A 27,360-nucleotide genomic window follows, 5' to 3' on the forward strand; every position below is an offset into this window, starting at 1 on the left:
AGGCTACTACCAGAGCCACAATCTCCCTCTAAAGAGGATAAAAGAAATTTGCCACTGGGCTTCTGGATCTCATTTCCAATCTAGGCCCTTCTGAGCCACATCTGAGCATTTTGGGAATGAGTTCATGTTTTCCTGGGCCTCCATGGTAGCCATGTTTGCCTGCCACCATCTATCCTCTCCCTTTTATCCCTCCTTCCCTCTTGGCTGGGCTCACCTATAGTCTTTGACACTCTCAACTTGCCTCTCCTCTTCTCTTACCCCTCTTTGACAATAACACAATTGTACTTGGCTTAGGAGACGAGGAAAGTCAGTTGGGAGGGGAGTAACTGTATGTGAAACTTTATCTACCTGAGACCTTGCGTTTATAACCCCAAGTTGCCCTTGTTACATCAGATGAGAATATTTGCCTCTTGCAAATAATGTGTTTTTGTTTGATTGGTGATTTGTACATAGGATAGGTGGGATGAAGGTTAGAAGAGGGGATTTGGGGAAGGTTTTTAAAGGATGGTCTTCTGACTTCCTGGGTGTCCAGATAGGTGCAGAAGACAGAAAATGAAAAATGAAGATAGTGTGTGGGGGAGTGGGGGTTGGGGAAGTTATTGTGATTGCCATCCAGGTGGGTGGGGGACTTTGTGAAGTCGGCTGTTTGCTCTTGATGCTCACTGAACTTTGAACAAAATGACCTTTTTGTCTGAGTTTGAGAGCAGAAACCCTTGTCAATGAGAGACAAAGAGCAGGAAGAGAGGCAAGTCCAGTGGTTATGTGCAAAAGGCCAAGAAAAGATGCTCCCTGCCCTGGAATGTCACGACTCGGGAAAGAAGGGAAGCAATGTGGTATAGCAAAAAGTATACTGAGTTGGGGTCCAGGAGGTCTGGGCCTTCACCTTGGCTCTGGGACTAATTAGCTCTTGTCTCTGGGTAAATTTCTTAACCATCAGAACTTCCACCTCTGCCTTTCCTCCACCTGTAACTTGAGATCTTGTGCATGACTAGGGGAGGGGTGGGTAATTCAGAGCAGCACGCAGAAGGGACCCTTGGGCTGAATCTTGAAACAGAGATTGGTTTTAAATAAGGGGAGAAACAGTGGGAGTAGCCCAGGGAATTCAGCAAACAGGTATGCGTAAGGCTCTGAGCTGGCTGCCGTGTAGAAAATTGCTATGAATCAGCCCCTACCCCACCGCGGAAAGCTTTACAGGGAGTGGGGGAATCTGCGCGGCAGAGCCAAGCGCTCACAGCGCCTGCAGCTCGTCTCAGGACTAGCTGCGGCGGCCGCGTCGCCGAACCGACCAGCAGGTCACGCAGCCTCTTATTCCCTGGCCGGACCAGGAGAGTCGCCAAGAGGTAGTGCAGGGGCCGGGCACCAGGGGACGGAGTGCGACCCACCGTGGGGCGAAAGAGGGGGGCGAGGGCACTCCAAGTCGAGGGCCCGCCTGAGGGAGAGGAGGCCTGAGTGCGGGAACACCTTGCCCCCAGGCTTTTGAGTCAAGGGTTCAAACCTAGAGCTCGCAGGCAGGATTTGATTGCTGGAATTCTCCGCGGGACTAGCAGCGGAGTGTAGATTTTGCGCGCCACGGGGGTTTTGTTTAACTTTGCAGATTCTGCGCTGCTCCTTCGAGCTAGATAGGGGCGGGACACGTGCAGCGCAACCCAACCCAGCCTGGAGGCCATGCTCTCTAGCGCCTTGGCAGCCAGAGGCCGAGGACAGCCCCCTTGGCTGAAGGTGAAGCATCTGGAGCACCCCCCTCCCCTTGTCTCTTGCTCTAGGTCAAGGGCCTAAGTTGGCCTTAGGGGACAATTAGGTGGAAGAGTGGGGGTGGGCGCAGAGCCCACCCCCCCTGGTCCTTTGGGTCTGCAGAAGAGTGTGTGTGTGTGTGGGGGGGTGTTTTTTGAACTGCGGATAGCAATTGTGTGGCACTGTGTCCTGCAGTTCTCTCAGTCCTTTAGGATAATCAAGGACCCTGTAGACATGAGGGCTGTGTCTTTACAGTGCTGTTAAACTGGGTAATAATAAATTATGCTGGTTGTGTTTTTGGACTTGGAGATGTTCACTGACTTGCCCAAGGCCACCCAGCTGCTTGGTGACTGAGCAGGCTCCCTCCCTCCTGGTCTAGGACTTTTTATCACTCCACCATAGTCAAGACATTGGTCTAATTGTGAAGGATGGGTAGACATGGGCATTTTAGAAAAATGGTTATTCGAATGTAGTTTTAAAAATATGATTCCTATCATAAAAACTACAGGGAAAAACATCTCTCACAGCCCCAATTCCCTATGACAGACACTCAGGATTTTGGAAAAGAAAACTGGCAGAAAATTGGATGCTTGTTGAAGATGTAAAGGCAAAGGGAAGCCAGTAGAGTGGGAGTGCAGAGAAAGATGGAGGGGGGAAGCTCCGAGGCACAGATTGTGAGAACTTTGAAGGTTTCTTTGACATGGCCTCTGTCTAGATGGTTTTGGGGAATGTCCCCATTAGACTGTTCTTTCTCATGCCCACTCTGTAAGAAGCCATAGATGGAATCTGGAGAGGCAATGGTTGATGACCTTTCCTTTAATTCACTCATTTCCCTTTTTCCCTTTCATGTGAATACATTGGAGAGGGTGTATATAATATATAACATTGTATATAATATATAACAGGATGTATATAATATATGTGTGTGTGTGTGTGTGTGTGTGTAAATGCATATCTGAGGGTGTGAAGATGAAGCATGTAGATGGATGTCTGAGTGGGAATGTGTATGTATCTGAAAAGGGGTGAGTCTCAGAGCCTCTGAAGGGAAGGGACAGGGATTTGAGACAGTGGGAAGAATGAATTGAACTTAGTGCATATTGAAAACCTACAGTTGAGGAAGGGTCTGCCCAGTGCTGGTGGGCATGAGGAAATAGTCATTTCTTTATTTCTTAAAGGAAGAAAACAGAGGAAATACATTTAAATTCAGGGAAGAATATTAGACCCATGGGCCTTTCTTGATAGTCCCTCAGACACTTGACATTTATGTGACCTTCAACTAGGCTGTAAGATCCCAAGGGCAAGAACTGGGATTTTCCACTCTGGATGGCTGTCCCCTCCCTCCACCATCCTTAAGAGTAGAGCTTGAAAATGCTATGGGAAGACAAAGGTAGGGGTTAAATTCCTTCTGTGGGCCAGTTGGGTTTTTCCCTACATTTCACAGGCCAGGCTAATCCCCCAAATCCCATAGTTGCTTTGCATCTGATCATGAAAGCCTCTGAAGAAATAGTTCATCCTATCCCACTCAGTTATTGAATACCCATTTCCACCTTCCCAGGAGGGCTAGTGAATATTGTTCAGCAAGAGCACCAGATATATCATTTCCAGAAAGATAGCAGAAACTTTGTTCAGGTTTCCTCTCAAATTTATTTGACTTCCAGCTATTCGTGAGGGGTCGGGGAGAGTTCCTTACCTTGGGTACAACACAGTACCCTTTGGAGGATTCTTTCATCCCAATCTTTTTTTAATCTTAATCTTCACCACAACTGCACATAGCAGGTACCACAATTATTTTGTAAGGTCATGGATCTGAGGCTCTGAAAAGTGAGATAATTTGCTCCAAGTCACTTAATTGAGTGTGTGAATTTTCATGTTATGTGGTGAGGCTGGGATTTGAATCTAGGTCCCAGTCGATATCTCTGGAACTTTCTAGGATGCTATCCTGTCAAAGTTGGGGTGGGCTTAGGTGAGAGATGTCATAGAATTAATACATAATAGTGTTTTTCAAATACACAAACACTTGTCTTTATTCCCATCTCCCAAGGAATGTCACAAAAAAGCATATATAAAACCTCAAAAATTCAGTTACTTCCTTAGAAAGGAAGGTAGTCTTGGACCTTCCCCACTTCCAGGCAGCAAATGTTAGTGATGAATATTAAACACAGTAGTTTGGTGGAAAGGACAAGGCCTGACCCAGGAATAGCAGATCATGTTCCTCCATAGTATTTTTATGCCACTTTAGCTAAATCACAACCCTACCAGAGCTCTAGTTTGTTTTTTTATCTGTAAAAGGGGGGAAATAATCTCCACCCTCCCTCCTTTCCAGGGGTTGTTGTGAGCATAAAGTGGCATGATTCATTTATTCATGAATCATGAATAGCTGTTTTAATTATCAGACCTTTATGTTCTCTCAAACCCTCAGTTGATAATCCTATGATTCACCCAATGAACACTTAATGAACACCTACTGTGTGCTTGGGTCTGCACATAAAGGACATATAGAAAGCTTTGAAAAATGAAAAGAATAAGGCAAATTGGGCATTAAAATTTTTACCTCCCACTGATAGAACATCTTATTTTTTTTTTACTTCCACCACAATTTAATAGAAGCAGCAACCAAAAAGGGAGGGGGGAGTTGATATATGTGACACAGCTTGTGATGCCAGCACTATTATGCACCCTGACACATTCTGCAGATAATAGTGAGAATATCTACATCTTGCTGTATTTGATGGCACGTCGCCTCGTTTAAACTCTCCTTTGCAATGTTTATAGCATAAAGATTGCCTTTCACCATCCTGAGCCTGTGTTGTTTCTTTAGTCAATAAAATTTAAAAAGGGCATCCCACGTTCTATAGAATGACGACTGTACTTATTTTACAGAGATGTTGTAATTTGTAGTGGCTGCCTGCCTTCAGATATGACCTCCCCTGGCTTTATGGAATTAGGCTTTGATTATGTGTACATTCTTTTCATTTCATTATTTAGCAATGCAGAATCTTGCAGCTATTCAGAGCAGAGGTGGATAGGACAGAAGAAAATGCCTTGAGACTGAAGAGAACTGGGTTCTTGTCCAGGCTCTGCTGTCCAATTGCTGTGTAGCCTTAGGGAGAAAGATCCCTGTTGTCTTTGAGACTCAGTTTTTGGAACTGTGGAATGGAGGTATTAGACGAAGTGATGGCTAAGTTTCCTTCTATCTAAACCAGTTTAATGTTCTGAGTAATTCCTGAAAAAAAAATTTTTTTAACCAGGGTTTTTTCATGTACTTTGAGCTTCTGCTGTAGCATGATGGTCTAACTTTACGTATTGAAGAATGCTGTCCCCAAATTTAATTATCTGGGGGCATCACCACCTCCCAGGATAGAATGAGTCATTCTGTTCGCCGCATCTGCAGCCTTTGCTGAAATGGAGGTTATGGGATAACAACTTAAAGGCTAACTCATTAATGCTCAGGGATGAATGAGGTCATGTATCAGCGACCAAATTGGTGCCCAAATGTTTTCATCCCCAGACCTGGATCTCTTTCCTGTGTTGCGATATATTAATGGGGATGTCTTCATCGTCACTGCCTGTAGATATTTGAATATCATAGATGCAATACCTTTTGGGCACCCAGCGCCGTGCAGTATCGATTTCTGAAACTCCAAAGGTCTTTCAGTGGCTCGAAGCAAAATTCTGCCGATGCCATAAAGTGCCAAATTTATAGGAATTCAAACCACAGCATCAGTCAGACCCTGGTTTTTTCTCATGGATGTTTACTAGTGAGCACTGCACCATTCCTAACTATTCGGGGGCAGTGGAGTAAATTAGTCCTCCACATTGTGAAGACTGGATTTATGCCTAGCTTAGAGCATTTCCGTCCTCACAATGTCGAAGCGGGTGACCTTTCTAATGTTAATTTGTTTCTCCATCTGTGCTATGCATTTTGGGAGGACGTGAGAAACAGACTTGATGCCACCCAAGGGTGTTTCCCCTTTTTTGTATTGCTGGAGACTTGATTTGGGTGCCCTGCTGCTCTGTTCAAATTCTCCAGTTTGCTATCGGCTAATTTCTTTGCTCTTTTACTGATATAAATGAAATTGTTTTGTTGATGACGTCAAACTAGATAGCTTGAAAGAAAAACAAATGTTGGGACATATAGGCTTAATCATAATAAAAATTGAAATATCAAACTATTTTTTTTTTTTTTTTTTGCTGTGCTGGGGATCTGGGTATTGAACCCAAGGCTGGTCTCACAGCTATTAGGAAGCTGTCTACCACTAAGCTACAGCCCCAGTCCAGTTTATCTAAATTTTTTAAGATTAAAAAAAATATTTGACCCTGATGAAATTGAAGAGCAAAGATCTATTCCTAAGTCTCCCCAGGTAACTTTACCTGTGTTAACAAGTAATTCAAATTTAGAAGACTTTGAACAAGATAGGTTCTTCAATGCATTGATAAAAATTCTAATCTTTATATAATTACTTTTGAAGGCTGTTTTCTGGTAAACTCAGGCTCTTTGCGAAGAACCTTCAAAATCAACATGTTTATTAAAAACTAATGTTACATATCACGTTATTCATTCAGCTCTCACATCCACAGAGATGGATTTTATGCCATTTCCTTATTTTATATGCTAGACCAAAGAGGCCCAGAGAATTCAACTGAATTTCCTAAAGTCACACAGCAAGAAATGATAAACTTGGCTTTGAACTATGTTCTCTTTGGCTCTATCTCCAGTGCCCAGTGCAGATATTTTTCTAAAATGATTTTTGCAGATATTTTGAAATCTAGATTGAAACTGAGCTGATTTGCTTTCATATTCCTTCTGGAGCATCTTTTTGATCTCATGGTCACTTCAGGCTAGTGCCATGGTGCACTAAAGAGGAAAGGAAAATACACTTTGAAGCAAGAGAGGTCTCTTGGCACTTTGGTCCTTTCTGGGGAGCCTTCCTTTGTGTTCGGTTTGGAATATCAGGCCTGAGGACTTGAATAATATTGTAAAATATTACAATTCCAAGAACCTGTTTTGTGCCTGTCTACAGTGCTGAAGCCTGCCTTCTAACCCCCTCCCCAGCCCACCTATCTGCTTCTTGTTTGGGCACACTGATCTTCCTAGCTCTGCTTCTGTCTTATATCCTACTGGCGCTTGAGAGGGTTCAAGGTAAGTAAGACAGTGTCAATTTTGCTGGTAAAACTGCAGCATATGACTGTTCTTAAGTTCAGCCCTATATGTTGAAGCAGGGAGGCAATGACAAACGGTTTATTCTAAGGCCTTTGATTTCCTTCAGAATTGTAAGCATCTAGGCTGACTCATCTCTCAGAGGCTTTTCTCTCTCTCCTTTTTGGGCTGGTGTTGATTTGAGGTTTCACTGTTTGTTCTTACCTTATTTTCTGGGGAGGGGAGGGATTAATTTACATCCTGGTTTTTGAGGAAAGAACCAGCTCTGCTCTTTGGGTGATCAGATCTGGTAAGCCTCAACAAGAAGATATAGCTGAAACTCCAAGACAGGTACAGAAATGACTGGATTGGGGTAAAGGGAGAGGGGGGATGATATTAAAAAGAGCTAGACTATGTGTCAGTATGAGACCCTCGACTAACGACTCTGGACCTGTTATTGTGAGTGGGGGATTGCTAGAGGTTTAGTCTTGAACTGTGGTTAGCTGTATGTGCCTTTGATTAAAATGGTCACTTTGTGGTTGCAGGTTGGTGGTTGGCCTTAGGTATTCACTTTGGGTCCAGGGGATGGTGCTTTGCAGTTGAAGGGGCTTTAAAATTCATGCTAAGGGTTTTCATTTTAGCTTAGTTTTAAAGCCATAGAAAGATCCTCCATCCTTTCTCATATTGCACCTCAGTTATCTGGCAAGCTTGTCTGGTATCTTTGATTTTGGCCATTAAAGAAGGCAAAAGAGAATTTTGGAAATAAAATTCAAGCTGGAGGGTGTTTTTTTGGGGGGAAAAGGATAGTTGTTTTTTTTTTTTTTTTTTTTTTTTTTTTTTTAAGATTATTGCATGATAAGCCCTTATCTACCTCTTGGCTGTCAAAGCCATATTACCTGATCTTTGAAATTTAAGCCTCTCTCCAAATTTTACATAGGATAATATTATAAAATTCCATGGGAAAGGGAAGCTTAGAAAAGTAGTATGTGACTACTTTTTAAAAAGATTTAATTACCTGTATCCAAAATTATCTTTTCTTTCAGAAATCAGCATGCATTCACCCATACCATAAACTTGGGGGCTATCTTAAATTCTTTCCATTACAATTTTTTCCCCAAGTCCTGTCACTTCTACCCGGTGACATTGACTTGTATCAGCAGCCCTTGCCTTTTTGTTGATCTACCTACTTCAGGCTTTCAACCCAAACCAGGTTGTTTCATGGCTCCCCGTGATTTTTTTTTTCCCCAGGGTACAACTCTAATGGCATTTGCTGCCCGAAACCCTATAGTTGTTCCCTGTTGGCTTCAGGAGAATGTCCAACTGCTGAACATGGCTTCCAGGGCCATTGACAATCTCATCCCTGCCCATCCAGATTTATTTCCTTCCAATGCCATCATATTGCTTGGAGATGAGAACCCCTCTCCCATCTCTTTGCGTTTGTACAAGCTGTTCTCTCTGGATGCTCTCCCCCTTGCTGTCTCCAGGCAGACTTGGATGCTTTCTCCTTTCTCCTCTCGCAGTACTTTGTTTATATCTTGGCTGACTGACTTATCACAAGGTTTTGTAGATTGTTGCTAACCTGTGTATCTCCTTCACTGCACTGTTAAATGTTTTATGAGAAGAGTAGTATTATCTTGCTCATCCTTTCAATCTGTAGTGTCTGGCATGAAGTGGGCAATTAATAGATTTCTTTTTTAATGAATGAATGAAAGAATAAATGGGTAATAGAATGTGCAGGAAAGGATGCTGTGGGGTACAGGGAGATCTCCTCAAGGGAATGCTATGCAACCTGGGAGCAATGATAGTGGGGGCCATGGAGAAAGGCCATATAAAACAGGTTTGCCATTACACTAAGACAAACTTCTCTCTCATCACCAATTTTGTATAGGGAGTCTCATGGAAAATGGTCTGGAAATGTTTTTGGTAGAAGTTGATTTTTTTTTCATGAAAAGTAATATAATCAAGATGACCAAATTTTGTTAAATAGAGAAAAGACAAAGGTAAACTATTACCACTTAATATAAACCTTATTAATGTTTGGGTGCATGTTTTTAGTCTTTAATTTTTATGCACTGTTTTCTTCACGTAGTTGTAATCATAATTGATGCAATTCTGTATTTTGTATTTGTGAAAAGGCTCTTCGTAAACATTTTATGATTACATAATGATTATAGTATAAAATTATGCAATTTGTACAACTAATCTCATTGCTGGGGTAGATTTTTCTATTAAATTTTTACTATTATGGCTCATATGCATATGGATTTTCCTGTCTGTAGGAAGATTTCATTAGAATAGATTCCTAGAAGGGGAATTATTGGGTCAAAGGGACTGGGGACAATCTTTGGTTCCAGACCCATGTGTCCAGTTTGTTTTCTGGAATAGTTGTATAAATTTACAGAATTTACATTGTTCCCAGCCTAGACAAAAGCCTTCTTTTTACCCAACCCAGACAGCATTGAGTATATCATGAAAAAAATTTAAAAAAAACTATCAGTGTTCTAATTAATAGAAAATACTAATTCTTGTCTCAAAAGTGCTTTCTAAAGAAAATTGTGAGGTTGTTTCTTTTTTTTTTTCCTAATTAGGATTTTTTTCTCTTCTGAACTATCTGTTCAGAGCTGATTTTTTAAGTTGTTTTTTTTTTTTTTTAAGTAAGCAACCAGAGGCAGCCCTGCTTGAGGGTGAAGCCGCCTCCCAGTTTTCCCTCCCCATCTAACCCCCCCCATAGTTCCCTCCACCAGGTCCAGTGACAATTGGATGATGCAGCCTTGATAATCATCCGATTCCAGAATGGGTGGCTGCATTCCTTTTCTGAAGGCAGCAAGGACACGGTGCCCCAGAATCATGCCCACTTTGCTGTTGTTGTCTGCCTTCATTTTTTTAGTGAGCGTCCTGGGAGGAGCCCCAGGACACAATCCGGACCGAAGGATGAAGATGGTGTCAATACACAGCCTCTCTGAGCTGGAGCGTCTGAAGCTGCAAGAGACTGCCTACCACGAACTCGTGGCCAGGCATTTCCTCTCTGAATTCCGACCTGATAGAGGTGAGCTGTACCCCGAATGTGGCGTCCTCGCCTTCGGGCGAGTGGACCCCGGGGCAAAATGGACAGATGTGGGGTCCGAGGGTGGTGAGGGGCTGGCGCCTGGTCTAATCCCCTGGCGCCTAAGGAAGTGGGAGTTGAAGGCTGTCTATTGAATTGCAAAACAGGTAAAGATTAGTTGAGTTGGGTGGAAGCCTGGGGGGTCGAGGGGCGGTAAGACAAATAGGCGGGGGGTCAGGGACTGACTTGTATTGAGCACTGGTGAAGAGACGCGCGCCAGGTGCAGGTGCGTTTCCAGAATCGGGCAGAGCGACTAAGGTGCAGAAGGATAGATACTCCGAGAGGACTGGGACAGAGAGACATCGCGTTTGAGAGACAGTGAGAGACACGTGCCAAACCAGGAGAAGAGCGGGAGGGGGTGGGGGGAAGTGGCTGCAGAAGCCGCTGTGAGCGCTTCCCACCTCAGCTAGCTGCCATCGGGACTCCGCGCCGACCCGGTTCGAGCTTGCTGGGGGTGGGGTGGGAGGATCTCTGGGGTACCAGCGCAAATTTGGCCACCGAGTAGGGGAGGTTGCGCGGCCAAGGGGCACTTGAGCAGCATTGGACAGTGCAAGGGGTGGTGGGGTCTCTAGGTGCGCACCACGGGTGCAGCCCGAACTGAGTGAAGTGAAGGTAGCCGCTGCTGTGGGATTTGGAGCGCGGGGACAGCCAGGTCCGCCGCTTCTCCCGCCGCAGCGCAGGGAGCCGACGGCAACCTGGGTACTAGAGCACTTCGCAGTAACTTCGCGACCCTTACTCTCGGTGGCGCTGCGGGCGGAGCCCCTCCCCTCGCCTGTTGCGTGATCCAGGCGCCTGAGCGCCCCTGAATTTTATGTTTTGAGTGTTGTGTTGAGAGACTGCTGTTGCGTAGCAGGATGCGCCTTAGGTTAACTGGTTTGGTTAAATTCTTAGAGTTTTGCTATGTGTTAGATAAGATTGGTCCTGTTGCCGGGCAGGGAAACTGAGGCTGGGAGAATTCAAAATATTTTTCGCGGGCTGGAACGAGCTCCTTCCTCCCTATCCCACCCCCCCCAGCTGCAGATAAATGTATGGCCATGTTTGAGTCACTTATTTGTATGTAAGTGTGCGTTTCTTTTCTTTTTCTCTTGTAGCTCTACCCACTGACCGTCCCAACACCTTGGAGAAGTGGTTTATGATCCTGAGAGGACAAGAGAGGGGTGAGGGTCTTCTGTATTTTCTTTAGGCGAGAAATAGGGTGCTGTACCCCTCCCCCCCATAGTGTGCCCCTGGCTGCTGGAGACTGGGCGGGGCCCACTGCAGCCAAGTCACTCCCCCTCCCTCCCAGAAACCCCTCAGGGGGTGATATCAGGAAATGGTTCAATAGCTGAGGCGCATGGGGCGGTCCTCCCAGACCAGCCTGAGATCACCCTCCGTGTTTCAAGGTGGTCACCCCCTGGCAGGATCTTGAGCCCCTTGGGGGTAGTTGAGTGGGGCTGAGTTGAGTGTTGAATACTTTTCTGTAAATACTGCAGGGTCTTTTTGGCTAGCTCCCCAGGGAGGGGCACTGCGGTGGGAAGGGGTGGGGTTGACTGCTGGCGGTTCTTGGGGGAGGGTGGCAGTCCCTGCGGTTCCTCCCAATATAAGCACGGCGGGGCTTTGAGGTTTCTCATTCTTTCTCTCCCTGATTCCCCAGAGGTCTCTCTCAAGACATTTGGCATTCGCCTGGAAGAGGTACTGGTGAACGAGCTTACCCGCCGCAAACATCAGGAACTGACAGCCAGGATGCAGATTGAAGAAGCCACCACCGGCCAGGCTGCGGGCCGTCGTCGGGGAAACGTGGTGCAAAGGATGTTTGGCCGCATCAGGCGCTTTTTCAGTCGCAGGCGGAATGAGCCCACCCTGCCCCGGGAGTTCACTCGCCGTGGGCGTAGAGTGAGTTAACCCTACCAGGTTTCAGACAGCGGCCCTTCCTGAGATGTGCAGTGATATGGGGTAGGAGGGTCAAGGCCTGTGTCCTCATGGGGTGGGGGGGAGTTGGGAGGTAAACCGAACATTCTGGAAGAGTGTGCTTGGCTTGCCACAGAGAATCTCTCCTGTTGTGAATGTCACATGCAGTACTCTGGTCTAAATCCAGACCTCCTCCTTCCCCATTTTAATATAGTCTGAATTTCTCCATAGGGTGCAGTGTCTGTGGATAGTCTGGCTGAGCTGGAGGATGGGGCTCTGCTGCTGCAGACCCTACAACTTTCAAGGGTTTCATTTCCTATTGGCCAGCGACTTCTGGGATCCAAAAGGAAGATGAGTCTCAACCCGATTGCCAAACAAATCCCCCAGGTTGTTGAGGCTTGCTGCAAATTCATTGAGAAACATGGTAAGGGAGCTGTAAATAGTTAATTTATGAAAGGAGGCAATTAACGAGAAAGGATGTTCTAGAAATAGATCGTGGGACCAAGGGCTTGGATAACATTGCCCTGACCCTGGGGGTTGGGGTGCAGCTCCTAAGGAAGGAGAAGAGAAACACCATGGGGAAAGGAGTCAGATCCTGAGGATCATCTGCTTTTTTTTCTTTCAGGCTTAAGCACAGTGGGGATTTTCACCATTGAGTACTCGGTGCAGAGAGTGCGTGAGGTAAATTGACTGTTCACGTTTGATTCTTGGTTAAATAAATGCACATGGAAGTGGGGTCTCCCCCAAAGACAAGACAGTGGTTTCATGACTGGTGTGGAAAGGTCTTCTTTCTAGTCCGCAACATACAGTATTCTGCCAGCTATCTCCCCGAAGCTTGGGACTTAGTGAAGGAATGACCAAGGAGCCTGTGGTGGGCAGGACAAACCATGTCTCCTTTCCCTTGTAGCTCCGTGAAGAATTTGATCAAGGTCTGGATGTAGTGCTGGATGACAATCAGAATGTACATGATGTTGCTGCACTCCTCAAGGAGTTTTTCCGTGACATGAAGGACTCTCTGCTGCCAGACGATCTGTACATGTCATTTCTTCTGACTGCAAGTAAGTCTTCTGCCCTCCCTTGTTGGGGCAAGGGAAGGAAATGTCAGAGGTCTATGGGGCTAGTGACCCCCACGGGGGATGCAGGACCCCCAAGGACCTAAGTCAAAGAACATGAGAAGATGAAAAACACCTCTCTAGAATATATATACTTAAATGTCAATTAAAAATAAAAATCTTTAAAAAACTGTCTCCAGGTTACTTTGTCTCCAAATGTTTTTCCTTCATAAATCTGTTGCATGGGAATTTCTCTAGTTTCTTGAAACTATGCTCTCTCAGGGCAAAGAAGAACCCAGATTCTATAGAGGTCTGGTTTTCATGGGGGGAACACTTTTTACTTTCGGGGTTCCTGAACTCAATCTTTGAAGGTAAGTAAAGGCAAGTTGCCTAGGTAGTTTCTGCATGGTCATCATCAACTTTGAAACAGGTCATCTTCCTTGGCATTAGGTTGCTGCCAAGGCTAGCCCCCTAAGCTGGTCCCTGTTTTTTTTCCAGCTCTGAAGCCCCAGGATCAGCTTTCTGCCCTGCAGTTGCTGGTTTACCTGATGCCACCATGCCACAGTGATACTTTGGAGCGCCTGCTGAAGGCCCTGCATAAAATCACTGAGCACTGCGAGGACTCAATTGGTCTTGACGGACAGCTGGTAAAAAGATCAGGGAAAGGGTAGTGAGAACTGTCCTAGGGGACATGTGCAAGTGTATGAAGAAATGTAGTGATTAAAAAAAAGATAGAAAATAAAAATAAAGTATATCCATTTATCCAGCTTCTAATATTGTCTCAAGGTTGGTCACTTTCTGCATTCTTCTACCTAGGTTCCTGGCAATCGCATGACTTCCACCAATTTGGCTCTAGTGTTTGGATCTGCTCTCCTGAAGAAGGGCAAGTTTGGCAAGAGGGAGACCCGCAAGACAAGACTGGGAATTGACCACTATGTTGCTTCAGTCAATGTGGTCCGTGCCATGATTGATAACTGGGATATTCTTTTTCAGGTAGGTAGAAATTTTGGTTACACTTCACACAGTACTCTTTTGTTCACCAGGCAAGGGAGAATTGTATGTGGTTACACCAAAGAAGGCAGCCTCAAAGTCACCAGTCTAGAATTTCCTTCTAAATTAGATGGCCATGAGGGCACCTGATACAGACATATAAATGAAAAGGTGCCGAGCAATAAAAGCTAATGTTGCTAACTTTACCCTCAGGTGCCACCTCATATTCAGAGGCAGGTTGCTAAGCGTGTGTGGAAGTCCAGTCCTGAAGCTCTTGATTTTATTCGTCGCAGGAATTTGAGGAAGATCCAGTGAGTGTTTTTTCCATTTAACCTGAAGCACATTATTCTATGGGGACTTCCAACTCCAGATGATCTTTACATTAATCCAAGTACAAAATAACTTACTTTTCCAATATTCCTTTCCTTGCAGGAGTGCACGCATCAAGATGGAAGAAGATGCTTTACTTTCTGATCCCGTGGAAACCTCTGCTGAAGCCCGGGCTGCTGTCCTTGGTCAGAGCAAGCCCTTTGATGAAGGTCAGTTCCCTGCAGGAGGTCAGGGCCTTCCTGAAGGTCAGTTCCCTGCAGGGGGTCAGGGCCTTCCTCAGGGTCAGGGCCTTGCTCAGGGTCAGGCCCCTGCTGAGGACCAGGCCCTTCCTGAGAGCCAGGTCCTTGCTGAAGATGAGTCCTCTGAGGAAGATTTGTCATTCAATGAAGAGCTAGCAATTGAATATTTCAATCAAGTAGTCTTTGGGGACAATCAAGGTTTTGAGCTCCCAAATGACCTTGAAATTCAAGGCCCACACCTTGAAGATATACCAGAGCTTGACGAAGAAGATTATGATGGTGATGATGATGATGATGGCGATGATGACGACGACACCCTGAATTTTGATAATCTTCTTCCTCTTGACGATATCCTACCTGTTGATGAAATTCCAGAACTCATTGAGATCCCAGACTTTGAAGAAATACCTTATTTTGACATGGTCCCAGCACCTGAAGGACCCTCACATGTGCAAGTAATCTTGAACCCTGCAGGAAATCCGAACCATGATCTTGAAGACCACCACAATCTTGGCCTGGCAGAAGTTTCCCATCTTAATGTAATTCCAAATGACGAAGAAATCCCAGAAGCTGCTGAAGTCCCAGGTAATGAGGAAGCCTCAGACAATGCAGATGCCTCCGATATCAATGAAACCACAGATTCTGAAGAACCCAGTCTTGAAGAAATCCCAGCTGTTGGTGAAGCCCCAGATGTGGAAGAATTCTCAGAAGTCAGTGGAATTTCAAACTCTGAAGAACTTACTTTTGACGAAGTCCCAGCTCTTCATGTGGTCCCAAACGATGAAGAAACCTCAGGTGCTGAAGGTAGAATTGCAGGCTCTGAAGACCCTAACCCTGAAGAGGTCCCGACTATCCATGTGATCACAGGCCCTGAAGGTATCACTGATTTTGAAATTCAAGATCAGGAAGAATCCTCAAATGTGGGTGCAGTCCCAAACAGCAAAACCTCAGATACAGAGGAAGTTCCAGCACATAAAGAAGCCTCTGAGGTCAGTGGAAACACACACACTGAGGAAAACCCCACTCTTGAAGACTTAGTTCTTAGTGTGACCCCAGAACCTGAGAATACCCAGATTCACGAAGAAATCCCAGATTCTCAGAAAGACCAGGCTTTTGAAGATGATGAAACTGACATTGTGACTCCTGAGACTGAAGATGTCTCCATTTACAGTACAATTCCAGACCCTTCACCAGCTGTGGCTGTCAATCTTGAAGTCATGAATGTGGAAGAAGTCCCAAAGTCTAAAGATGTTGACCCTAAAGAAGTTCAGAGTCCAAAGGCAATTCAGTTCCATAAAGATTCAGATGTTACATCTCCTATAGATAACACTGTCCTTAAAAAGTCTCAGCCTAGCCCCAAGTCATTGAAGAGTGATATCTACTTTGTGCTCTTTATGCAGTGCTGTAAGCTTCCGGCTCCAGCTTTGTTACTCATTTGCTTGGTAAAATTAGTCAAGCTCCTTGTAGTATGGTGGTGGTTGTTAGGTCACCCTCTTCCCCGTGTCCCTGGTGGTGGTGGTGGTGGTGGTGTTCATTTGCTCTGAGCATGGGGTCTCTACCTTGTTCTGTTCCCTAACCTAACTTTTCAGATTTCACAGTGGTGAGAGCTTTAGAAATCTGTGTTGTTAGCTGCAACTTACTTACCTGTGAAATGGGGATAATCATACCTGCCCTGTCTTCTTTTTTTTCGTGCTGTTTAAAACCCAAAATTAGGTCTGCGCGCCTTGGGTGCTATGTGATGTCTAGGAGTTAACATTGTTAACTATTTTCCAGGTTCCTCTGAGGAGCCAGCCGTGCCTCCCGGCACTGCCCGTTCCCATGACGATGAGGAAGGAGCGGGTAACCCTCCCATTCCGGAGCAAGACCGCCCATTGCTCCGTGTGCCCCGGGAGAAGGAGGCCAAAACTGGCATCGGCTACTTCTTTCCTTAGGTGTTTTTCCTCCTTTAAGGTGCCGGACAGGGGAAAAGGGTGGGGGTAGACCTGGGATGTCACAGGAAACACTAAGGAGAGTCTTGAAAATAAAGATCTGAGAGGATTTCCACCTGATGCTCGGGTCAGGATAGGAATTCCCAATACACTGCCAGCCCCTTCACTGGGGATGCTTGGTCTCCTCAGCTGGTAAAAGCAGAGATGTTTCTGTGTCATGCCCAGGCTCCCTGGTGCTACCTTGCCTTTCTCTTTTACCCCTGGTCTTGGCTTTCTCTCACTGCAGCCCTCCTTTAATTGATGTTACATTTGTGGTAAACACCTGTCCCAGAGAAGCTCACAAATCTCGAGGTGCTTTCCCTCCCCCAAAGGGGATTGCATGTTTTTCCTGACTTTCCGCCCCTCCTCCCGAGAGCTCTATTGGAAAGGCCCTCAAGAGGCATGCTAGAACGTTAGGTCAGCCTACTGACAGCTGACAATTAAAGCTAAATCATGTCACACCAACTCATAGCCGTGTCCCCGCAGCAACTCCGCCGCCTCAGGATCCCTCTAACCCCCCCAAATTATTAAGACTTATGGCTCATCAAAAAGCCACTCCCAAATTCTGTGCAGTTTTGCTCAGGTCACACCAACAGGGAAACCTCAAGTGTAAGCCTGACTAGCTTTTCTGGGGTCAAAATTTAGAGGAAAAATTAGATTTTAGTACCTGGATCTGTTTTAAAGACGGCTGGTGTTTACACCACGTTGTCAGCAAAACGGCTAGTTTAGGTACAGACACATAGTTCCAAGTAGTTCAAGTCACCTGATTACAAATGTTCTTCTCTATCGTCTCTGTAGTTCCTCTATGCAGGACGGTACAAATTTGCGGGACATGCTCTGGTAACACACAGATATGGGTTATGTATGACATCCAAATTACAGCTGATATTGATGGGTAACAACTGCTGAGGTCCATAGAATGAAGAATGTATTGTATTGAGGGATAGAAATTGATCATTCGATGGGTAACAACCGCAGAGCTCGAAGATTTGTGATTGTTAAAACTTCTCTGGCATTTAATCATTAATAAACATCTGTATTGTGACAGCAGCATATTCATGGCTTACTGCGTTTTTTTTCCTCCTTTAATTTTGGGGGGTAAATAGGAAGATATAACTAGCTAAAGGAGAAAGGAAGCAGAAAAGGGAGGATATATGGAAGAGGATGGGGTGACAGGGCCATGATGTGGAACGGCAGGGAATGATATAAAGGGGAAGGGTGATGTGAAATAGGGGGTGGCATGGGGCAAAGGGCTGGGATGTGGAATGGGACATGGGATAAAAGCAGGTTGTGGAATAAAGGGGTGGCTGGATAAAGGGGCAATATACAGCAAAGGAGATGGCATGGGATAATGTGGAATAAAGCAGGTGGCATGGGGTAAAGGGGAGGGGTCACGGAACAAATGATATGATGGGATAAATGGGAGGGATAATGTGAAGCCGGAGGGGGTGCCTGGGCGAGGAGGCAGGAGGATTGTGAGTTCAGAGCCAGCCTCTGCAACTCGGTGGGACCCTGTCTAAATAAAAAATGGCTGTGGATGTGGCTCAGTGGTTAAGTGCCCCTGGGTTTGATCCCTGGTACAAAAAAGGGGGTGGCAGGATAAGGGGGAGGGAATGACTTGGGTTAAGGATATGGATAACGTGGAATTTAGAGGGGGGTATCATGGGGTAAAGGGAAAAGAATGACATGGGGTAAGAGGAAGGGATACTGCATAAAGGGGATGACTTCAGGGAGGGAAGGGTTTGTATGGAATGCAGAGGAGGGGTGACATGGGATAAAGGGCATGATGGGATAAGGGGAATGGATAATGTGGAATAAAGGGGTGGCATGTGATAAAGGCGAGGGGCAAAGTGGAGTAAAGAGGTGAGACGTGGGGTAAAGGGATAGGGATAATGTGGAGTAAAGAGAAGGGTGTCCTGGAACAAAACAGGGTGACAGGACAAAGGGATAGTGTGAATAAAGGGGTGGCATGGTATAAAGGGGGAGGGGTCATGTGAAATATAGAGGCAGGGATGATGGGGGAAAGGAAAGTGGTGGGATGACATGGGATAAAGGGAGGGATAATGTGAAATGGAGTACAGGGGAGGGTTCAGGTGGATCAGAGGAGTGGATGACATGGGATAAAGGGGAGGGGCAATGTGGAATAAACATGTGCTGTGTGGCATAAAGATAAGGGGTTACAGGGGAGAAGGGATGATATGGAACAAGAGGAGAGCATGACAGTAAAGGAGGGGTAGCATGGGATAAGGTGGAGGGATAATGTGGAATAAAGAGGGGGTGGCATGGGACAAAAGCAGGGATTATGTGGATAACAAGATGACGGGTAAAGGGAGGGATAATGTGGAATAAAGAGAAGGGTAACATGGGATACAGGGGAGGCGTTGTTTATCAAAGAAGGAGGGATGATATGGGGTAAAGGGCAGGTGCTGTGGAATAAAGACAGGGTGTCATGGGATAAAAGGAAGTGGTAATGTGGAATATAGAGGAGGGGATGATATAGGGAGAAGGGGAGGGGGTAACTTGTGAAAAAGTCAAGGAATGATGTAAAATAAATGGAGGGAATGTGGTAAAGAGAAGGGGTGACCTGGAATGAAGAAGATGGAAAGATGTATGTGGTGAGTGGGCAATGTGGGAAAGGAAGAAAAGGGTGGTGATGTGGAAAAAGGGAAGGGGTAAGATGTAGTATAGGGGATGGAGTGGTGTGGAGTTGAATAAAGGAAGTGACGAGGAGTAAAGGTGGAGAGAGATGGAATAAAGTAGAAGGGGTAAACTGGATTAAAGGGGAGTAAATGGAATAAAGGGACAAGGGCTCTAACTGAAGAGGATGAAAGTGTCAAAGTACAGTAAGTGTTTAAGGCTAGATGAGGTAGAAACAGGATAAGGAATGATGTCTAAGAATGGTCTCTAAACCAGGTGCAGTGGCACATGCCTGTAATCCCAGCGGCTGGGGAGACTAAGGCAGGAGGATCACAAGTTCAAGGCCAGCCTCAGCAACTTAGCAAGGCCCTAAGCAACTCAGCAAGACCCTGTCTCAAAAAATAAAAAGGGCTGGGGATGTGACTCAATGGTTAAGTGCTCCTGAGTTCAATCCCTGGTACCGGAGTGGGGGGCAGGGAAGAATGGTCTCAAATGGGAAGGGAGTGTAATAAAGGGGGAAACCACTAGATGTTCTCAACTGAGAAAGTCCTCCTGAATAAGCGCAAAAGGAAAGCCTAGAAACATCCAGGGACACATGACTTATGAGGGTAAGAGGAAAACTTACTACTCTATGATTGATGGGACCTCCAAACTTTCTTGAAAGTTCATGACATCATAACACACTTGAAATTTTCCCATGTCAAGGATATGGCCCTAGAAAGTGTTATGATGTATGTCATTTATTTTTATACTGTTTGGTCTAACATATTTCCTTGCATAGAGTTTTATAAACAGCAGACATGGGTTCCTATAATAATAATAATTTTGTAATGATTATAATGATAGTTAACACATTATTCCAAAGTGTCTGGCAGTGTGTTAAAAGCTTTACATGCATCATTTAATTTAATATTCACAATAAGTCTATGAGACACATGCTACTGTCATCTTCATTTAATTCTTGAAGAAAATGATGTAGAGGTTAAATAACCTGCACAAATTATACAGCTGGTTAGTAGAAAAATAGCCAGTGTTCAAAGTTGAATTGTTTAAATATTAGATTATACTAGCTCATTCATCTTAGGATTCTGCTTTTGACACAAACATGCATTGTGATGTCCCCAGTCATTTATTTTGGATTGGGGTTTGCACTTTCAACAAGTGAACTTCAGTTTTCTTCCATATAGGTTTTGCTTTCCAGGTAGGAGAACCTAATGTTAGACAAAAATTGTGATATTTCCATCAGATCCTAACTGTTGTATCTGGGTTCTACAGATAGTAGAGCCAGAGGAAAATGTAGAGTTTATCCATTTCCACATTCTTGTTATATGGTGGTTGTACTAAGGCTCAGTCTGGGAAATGATTTACCCAAGACCAGAGATCTGGAGGTATGGTTCAGTCATCCTGACTGCAATTCCAGAATTTTGTGAGAGGTGAAAATACTAAAATAAACCAGGCACAGGGTGCATTACTATAATCCCAGCAGCTTGGGAGGTTGAGGTAGGAGGATCCCAAGTTCAAAGCCAGCCTCAGTAACTTAGTGAGACCCTCTCTCTAAATAAAATATAAAAAGGACTGGAGGTGTGGCTCAGAAGTTAAGCACCCAGGAGTTCAATCCCCAGTACAAAAAAAAAAAAATGTAGGTAGAAAACCGAAGCTTACTTATTGACATCAATCCAAAACAAATGACTGAGGATATCACAATGCATTTTTGTGTCAAAGAATTTACCTGTGCTTTTCTCACTCAACTAAAACCAAGAAATAAATAGTAAAGCAAACTGTTTCAAAACATTCCCTTCACTTTCTGGCCTGTGAACCAAAAATTTCTCCTGATTTTATGTTCCTTCCTGGTACAGACAACTAACTATGGAACTGGGGCCGAGAATGTGCATAGACATGAGCTTTATCATCCCCATACTCAAAGGACTTGACACTCCAAGTCTTGCCCTCCTCCTGGGTGACACAGAAGACCCATCCCTTACATCCTGGCCTCACCTCTCTGACTTTTAACTTCTCAGCACCTCAACCACCCCCAGTCACTTGGCCTCACTGGGCATGGCTTCACCTCTGAAAGACCACTGAGACCCATATCTCCCCAGCATCTGCTCTTTGGCCTCAATGAGGGGTGCTGTGCTCCAAACCCTTCTTTGGCTTGCCACTTCTTTCTTTGTGCCTCCAACATTTTGAGGCAAATTAATTTAGTATCGACTACATCATCCCCTTGTGCCCCAAATACCATATCTGCACTTTTTAGTCTCCATTTGAGGATTTTCCAAACATCTGATTGCTTCCATCCCAATAAGGACCACTGTGGTAGAAAGGAGCAGCACTCCAAACATTGGTACCCTAACAGTCAGCATTTCCAACTGCAGCGGGACCCTCAGACCACTGAGCAATCCATTCCACTACCTATATAGAATGGAATCCTCCTTTTCCCATTGTGTTCCAAGTTTCTTCCCCCTTCCTTCCTCCCCTGCCTCTCCATCTCTGTCTCGTACCAGGGATTGAACCCAGGGGTGCTTAACCACTGAGCCACATCCCCAGCCCTTTTTATATTTTATTTTGAGACAGGGTCTCGCTAAGTTGCTCATGGCCTCGCTAAATTGCTGAGGCTGGCTTTGAACTTGCCATCCTTTTGCTTCAGCCTCCTGAGCCACTGGGATTACAGCCATGTGCCACCATGCCCTGCATCCGAGTTGCTTCATCACTTCTCTCAGAAAAATAACCTTTCAGTCTACCCACATTCTACCCCATAAAATGGCAGACCTTAATTCCTAAAGGAAATCAAAGCCAAGTTCAACTCCTGGTACCTCTCACCTACAAAGGTCACTTCAGCTTTCCTACCTCTCACTTCATATTGCATAGCATTCCGTCAGTCTTAGAAGTCCCTATTTTACTTGTCTTGCTCTGTCTTTTTACCTCGTCCTTTTCCCTCTGCATCCCCCCTAAAACCTTATTTACCCTATTAGCAGTTCTCTTGCCTGAATCTTTCATTTTCTCAAGTTATTCACATAATCAGGCATCACCGATCTTTTGAAACAATTCCACTGATCATCAGTCACCTGGTACCGTAGTGCTGTATCTCTTTGCTAAGTTTGTTGAGACTACTCTAGTTTCTCTTACCTCAGGTTTATTCTTCAATCCATACCAATCAGGTTTCTGTTCCCACAAATGCAATAAAATAATGGTGGCAGAGGTGACCATAAATTATTATATTCAATAAATGTTGGTGGTTCTACTTGCTTACTTTGGTCTCAGTGGCATCATCTCTGGGTGTTTTATTTGCAATTTTTTAAATTAAAAATTTTTATTTTGAGATAATTGTAGATTCTGCAGCTTTAAGAAACAATGCAGAGGGCTGGGGAGATAGCTCAGCTGGTAGAGTGCTTGCCTCACAAGCACAAGGCCCTGAGTTTGATCCCCAGTACCACAAAAAAAAAAAAAAAAAAAAAAGAAGCAATGCAGGGAGGTCTTGTGTATCTTGTACCCAGTGTCCCCAATGGTAATATCTTGCAGAACCACAGTGAATATCACAATGACAATATTGAAATTGATATAGTCCACATATGATAAAAGTTGCCCTTTGATGGCAAAATAGACATAATTGCCTCTCTTTCCCATCACCCTTGCCTCCTAACCCCTAGAAATCTGTTCTGCATTTCTACAATTTGTCACTTCAAGAATGTTATATAAATAGAATCATTTACATGTGTCCTTTTGGTTTGACTCTTTTTACTCATCATGATTCCCTTGAAATTCACCCAAGTCGTGTCTGTAAGAATACATCTCTTTGTGTTTCTGAGTAGCATTTCATAGTGTGGATGTACCATAGTTTGTTGAACCATCCATCCACTGAAGGACATTTTGTCATTTCTAGGCCTCTATAATCATTTTATGTACAGATTTTGAGTGGATGTTTATTTTTACTTCCCTGAAATAAATGCCCAAACTGTGCAATTATAGGTCCTAGGTAACTGCATGTTTAGTTTTTATAAAGAATTCTGAAAACAATTTAGATCCCCAATAGCAGTGTATGAGCTATCCAGTTGCTCTGCATGCTTTTCAACATTTGGAATTGTTGTTACAACTCCAAATTTTATTTTATCTTTTTTTTTTTTCTTTTTTGGTGCCAGGGATTGAACCCAGAGGCACTTAACCACTGAGCCACATCCCTAGCCTCTTATTTTTTATTTTGAGACATGGTCTCGCTAAGTTGCTTAGGGCCTCCCTAAGTTGCTGAGGTTGGCCTTGAACTTGCAGTCCTCCTGCCTCAGCCTCCCAAATTGCTCAGATTACAGGTGTGCACCAATATGCCAAGCTACATTACTTTAAAAATATTACCTATTCTGATAGTTGTGCAATGATAAATCATTGTGGTTTTAATTTGTATTTCCCTCATGCTTAATGAGGCTGATTATCTTTTCATGTGTTTATCTGACATCTACATACACCTCTATACTCTGGTGAAATGTCTACTTATGTAGACATTTGCTTTAGCATCATCTGTTGAAAAGATTTTGTCCCTTTCTCCACTGAAATACCTTTTTCTCTGTTAAAATCAGTTGATTATATCTGTGTGGGTCTTACTGGGGGGTCTTTAATTTCTTCCATTGATTTATATGTCTGTTCATCTGCCAGTGATATGCTTTATTAATTGTTGTAACTTTACAGTAGTTTTTTTTCATACCCAGAATTGAACCCAGGGGCACTTAACCACTGGGCCACATTCCCAGTCCTTTTTATATTTTATTGTAAGACAGGGTCTCACTGAGTTGTTTAAGGTTTTACTAAGAAGCTGAGACTGGCCTTTAATTTGCCATCCTCCTGCCTCAAAACCTCCCAAGCAGCTGGGATTACAGGCATGACTGGTTTTTACTTCAAATTCAAATTGTTCATTACCTCTATATAAGAAAGTACTTGACTTTTGTATATTGACCTTGTATTCTGTATATTTGCTATACTTGCTTATTTTTCCAAGGAGTGTATATATATTTTTAAGATATTTTTGGAATTTTCTACATAGACATTGGTGGCACTAGCAAATAAAGGTCATTTTATTTACTTATTTTCTTGTTTGTGTATTTCTTTATCTTATGCTACTGCACTAGACAGGATTTCAAGTACAATATTGAATAGAAGTGGCGAGAGTGGACATTCTTGCCTTTTCCCTTTTTGGGGGGTAATCATCTAGTTTGTTTGCATTAAATATGTTAGCTGTAGTTTTTATTTGTACATGTTCTTTATCAAGTTGAGGGAATTACTCCTCTATCCCTAGTTTAAGGAGGGTTTTTATCATGAGTGAATATTGGATTTTTATCCAATTTTTTTCTGCATCTATTGATATGATAATATGATTTTCTTTTTTAGCCTGTGTTGTGATGGATTACATTAATTGATTTTCAAATGGTGAACCAGCAGTGCTTACCTGGAATTAATCCCACTTGGTCATGGTGTATAATTCTTTTTACACATTATTATCTTTAATTTACTAATATTTTGTTGAGGATCTTTGAATCTATTTTTATGGAAGATTTTTTCTGTAATTTACCTTTAATATTTTTATCTGGCTTTGATATGGGGAGAATGCTGGTCTCATTAAATGAACTAGGAGGTATTGCTTCTGGTGCATTTTTCTGGGAAAAGATGGTGGAAAATTGATATTATTTATTCCTTAAACGTTTGGCAGAATGCACCAATAAAACCATGTAAGACTGGTGTACCCTTTTTAGAAGACTTAAATTATTAATTTAATTTAATTTAGCATATACGGTGGTTTTCAAGCTATTTATATTCAGGTTTTCTACTTCTTTCATATTAGTTTTGATAGTCTTTTTCAAGGAATTAGTCTATTTTATGTCAGTTATAAAATATGTGAGCATAGAATTGTATTTAGTAATTCCTTATTCTAATTTTTTTGAAAGAAATTTAGTTGTAGATGGACACAATGACTTTATTTCATTTATTCATTTCTATGTTGTGTTGAGGATCAAACCAGTGCCTCACACATGCTAGGCAAGCACTCCACCACTGAGCTACTACTACCCCAACCCCTAATTTTAATGTATATTGAATAAGTGATGATGTGTTCTTTTTCATTTTTGATATTGAAAACTTGTGTATATACTCTTATATTCCTGGTGAGCCTGGTTATAGATGGAACCCAAAGGTGCTTAACAACTGAGCCACAGTCTCAGTCCTTTGTTTTTTATTTTGAGACTGAGTCTTGCTAAACTACTTGACGGCCTCACTATCTTTGTCTAGGAGGGTTTCTTATACACACTATATAGCTGGGTTTGTTTTTTATTCACTGTGTCTCTTAATTGGTATGTTCAGATCATTCACATTAAGAATGATTATTGTTATATTTAGATTAATTTTAATCATATTTATATTTTCTTTTTCTTTTGCTTGGTTGGGGGGAGTATTAGGGATTGAATCCAGGGGCTTTACCATTGAGATACATCTCCAGCACTTTTTTTTTTTTTGAGATGGGATCTCACTGAGTTGCTTAGGGCCTTGCTAAGTTTCTGAGGCTAGCCTTGAACTTGTGATCCTCCTGTGTCAGCCTCTTTATTTGCTGGGATTACAGATGTGTACTGACATACCTAGCTATTCTGCCTTTTTAAATATGAGTTTCTGACCTTTATCATTTTTCTTCTACCTAAATAAAAATTTTAATATTGGAGAATGCCACTGGTATGAATTACTCCTGAGTCTTTGTTTCCCCCTCTTTCCTTTTGAAGGATAATTTTACTGTATATGAATGTTAGGTTAGTGGGTTTTCTTCTTTCAACACATTAAATATTTCATTTCACTCACTTCTAAAATGGTTTCTGGTAAGAAATCCATTGTAATGCTTATTCTTATTCCTCTATAGGCAAATTGTTTTCTCTCTGGCTTCTTTCATGTTTTTCTCTTTACTTTGGTTTTTACAGCTTGGATATGATAAGCCTAAGTATGATATTTTGGATATTTAATTTGCTTGGGTTCTCTAAGCTTCCTGGATCTGTGACTTGGTGTTTAGCATTGATTTTGGAAAGCTATTTACACTATTATTTCAAATATTTCTTCTTCATTCTCTCTTTCTTCTCCTTCTGGTAATCCATTTACATATATTACACCTTATGAAAATTTCTCACAGTTCTTGAATGTTGTTTTCTTTTTTCATTTTTTTTCTCTTTGAGTTTCAGTTTGGAAAACTTCTATTGACATATATTTAAAGTCACTTATTTTTTCTTTGGTTCTGTGGAGTCTACTAATGAGCCATTACAAACATTCTTCATTTGTGCTTTAGTATTTTTTATTTCAGCATTTAAAAATATCTTACTTAGAATTTCCATTTATCTGATTATATTACTCATTTATTACATGTTGTCTACTTTTTCATTAAACCCCTTAAAATAGTTATTTTAAAATCCCTCTCTGATAATCCCCAAATCTATATTATATTTGAGTCTTGTTCTGATTCTTATATTGTCTGTTTAGACTTTGATATTCTGGCCTTTTGGTGTGCCTAATAATTTTTGTTCAAAGCTGAACATGTTCTATCTGGTATTCGCATATAAGGTAAGTAAGCCTCTGATTTGAGTATGTTTGTTAATCTGGTCAGGAATTGGGTTGTATTTAACTTTTTCTGTTATTAAAGGTGCATTGGGCTTTAAATTTTTCTAGTGTTCTTGTTTTTGTCTCCCACTAGACGTTGTACTTTCCTAAGCTGAAAGACCTGTAAGATATGGGCTATTTGCCAATATTATGCTGGAGCCCTGTTGGTGTGGTGTGAAAGCATGGAGCAGGTGGGTATTTTGTAATCTGATTAAACCTGTCTTTTAATGGGTCTGTGCCTCTGAGTTTTAACCTTTATAAGTGTTTTTCTAGTGAGAGCTTTTTTTTCTTCTGTCCCCTATTCAGTTCCTTGGCTGCCATGTTTCCAATCTGCTTCCTTAAGATCCTGACCCACGTTGACTATTTTTCCCTGATGTGAGACAGGAAGTCTAGAGGGTGCTGGAGTGCAGAGGAGTTCTCTTCCCTCTGCTAGGATAAAGTTTCAGAATTAGATAATGGCAAAGGGAAAACCTGAAAGAGTTAGCCTTGGTTATTTTTTATATTTTATTTTGATTTTTTTTTTTTTGTAACAGGGATTTAACCCAGGGGAATGTTACCACTGAGTTACATTCCCCAGCCTTTTTTTTTTTTTAAATAAATTTTTAGACAAGTTCTCGCTAAATTGCTTATGGCCTCACTAAGTTACTGAGGCTGGTCTCTTAACTTGCAATCCTCCTTTCTAAGC

The 27,360-nt window shown here is 43.0% G+C and overlaps 1 protein-coding gene across 2 annotated transcripts in view; it reads left to right on the forward strand.

Moving 5' to 3' along the window:
- Arhgap36 (Rho GTPase activating protein 36) overlaps positions 1 to 17,477 on the forward strand; it is a 29,229-nt gene extending 11,752 nt beyond the window's left edge. The window contains exons 2-12 of one of the 2 annotated variants that reach the window (XM_047536588.1): positions 9,756 to 9,914; positions 11,063 to 11,128; positions 11,605 to 11,843; positions 12,090 to 12,282; positions 12,484 to 12,539; positions 12,766 to 12,916; positions 13,409 to 13,557; positions 13,727 to 13,903; positions 14,114 to 14,211; positions 14,333 to 14,439; positions 16,243 to 17,477. In XM_047536588.1, the coding sequence (XP_047392544.1) occupies positions 9,756 to 9,914; positions 11,063 to 11,128; positions 11,605 to 11,843; positions 12,090 to 12,282; positions 12,484 to 12,539; positions 12,766 to 12,916; positions 13,409 to 13,557; positions 13,727 to 13,903; positions 14,114 to 14,211; positions 14,333 to 14,439; positions 16,243 to 16,400 (1,553 nt within the window). In that variant the 3' untranslated portion in view covers positions 16,401 to 17,477. Of the gene's footprint in view, positions 1 to 9,661; positions 9,915 to 11,062; positions 11,129 to 11,604; positions 11,844 to 12,089; positions 12,283 to 12,483; positions 12,540 to 12,765; positions 12,917 to 13,408; positions 13,558 to 13,726; positions 13,904 to 14,113; positions 14,212 to 14,332; positions 14,440 to 16,242 lie in introns of those variants that run through there. The other variant, XM_047536587.1, reaches the window with a different exon arrangement.
- Positions 17,478 to 27,360: the final 9,883 nt, after the last annotated feature.

This window comes from Sciurus carolinensis, chromosome X (assembly GCF_902686445.1).
Source record: "Sciurus carolinensis chromosome X, mSciCar1.2, whole genome shotgun sequence".
Lineage (NCBI taxonomy): Eukaryota > Metazoa > Chordata > Mammalia > Rodentia > Sciuridae > Sciurus > Sciurus carolinensis.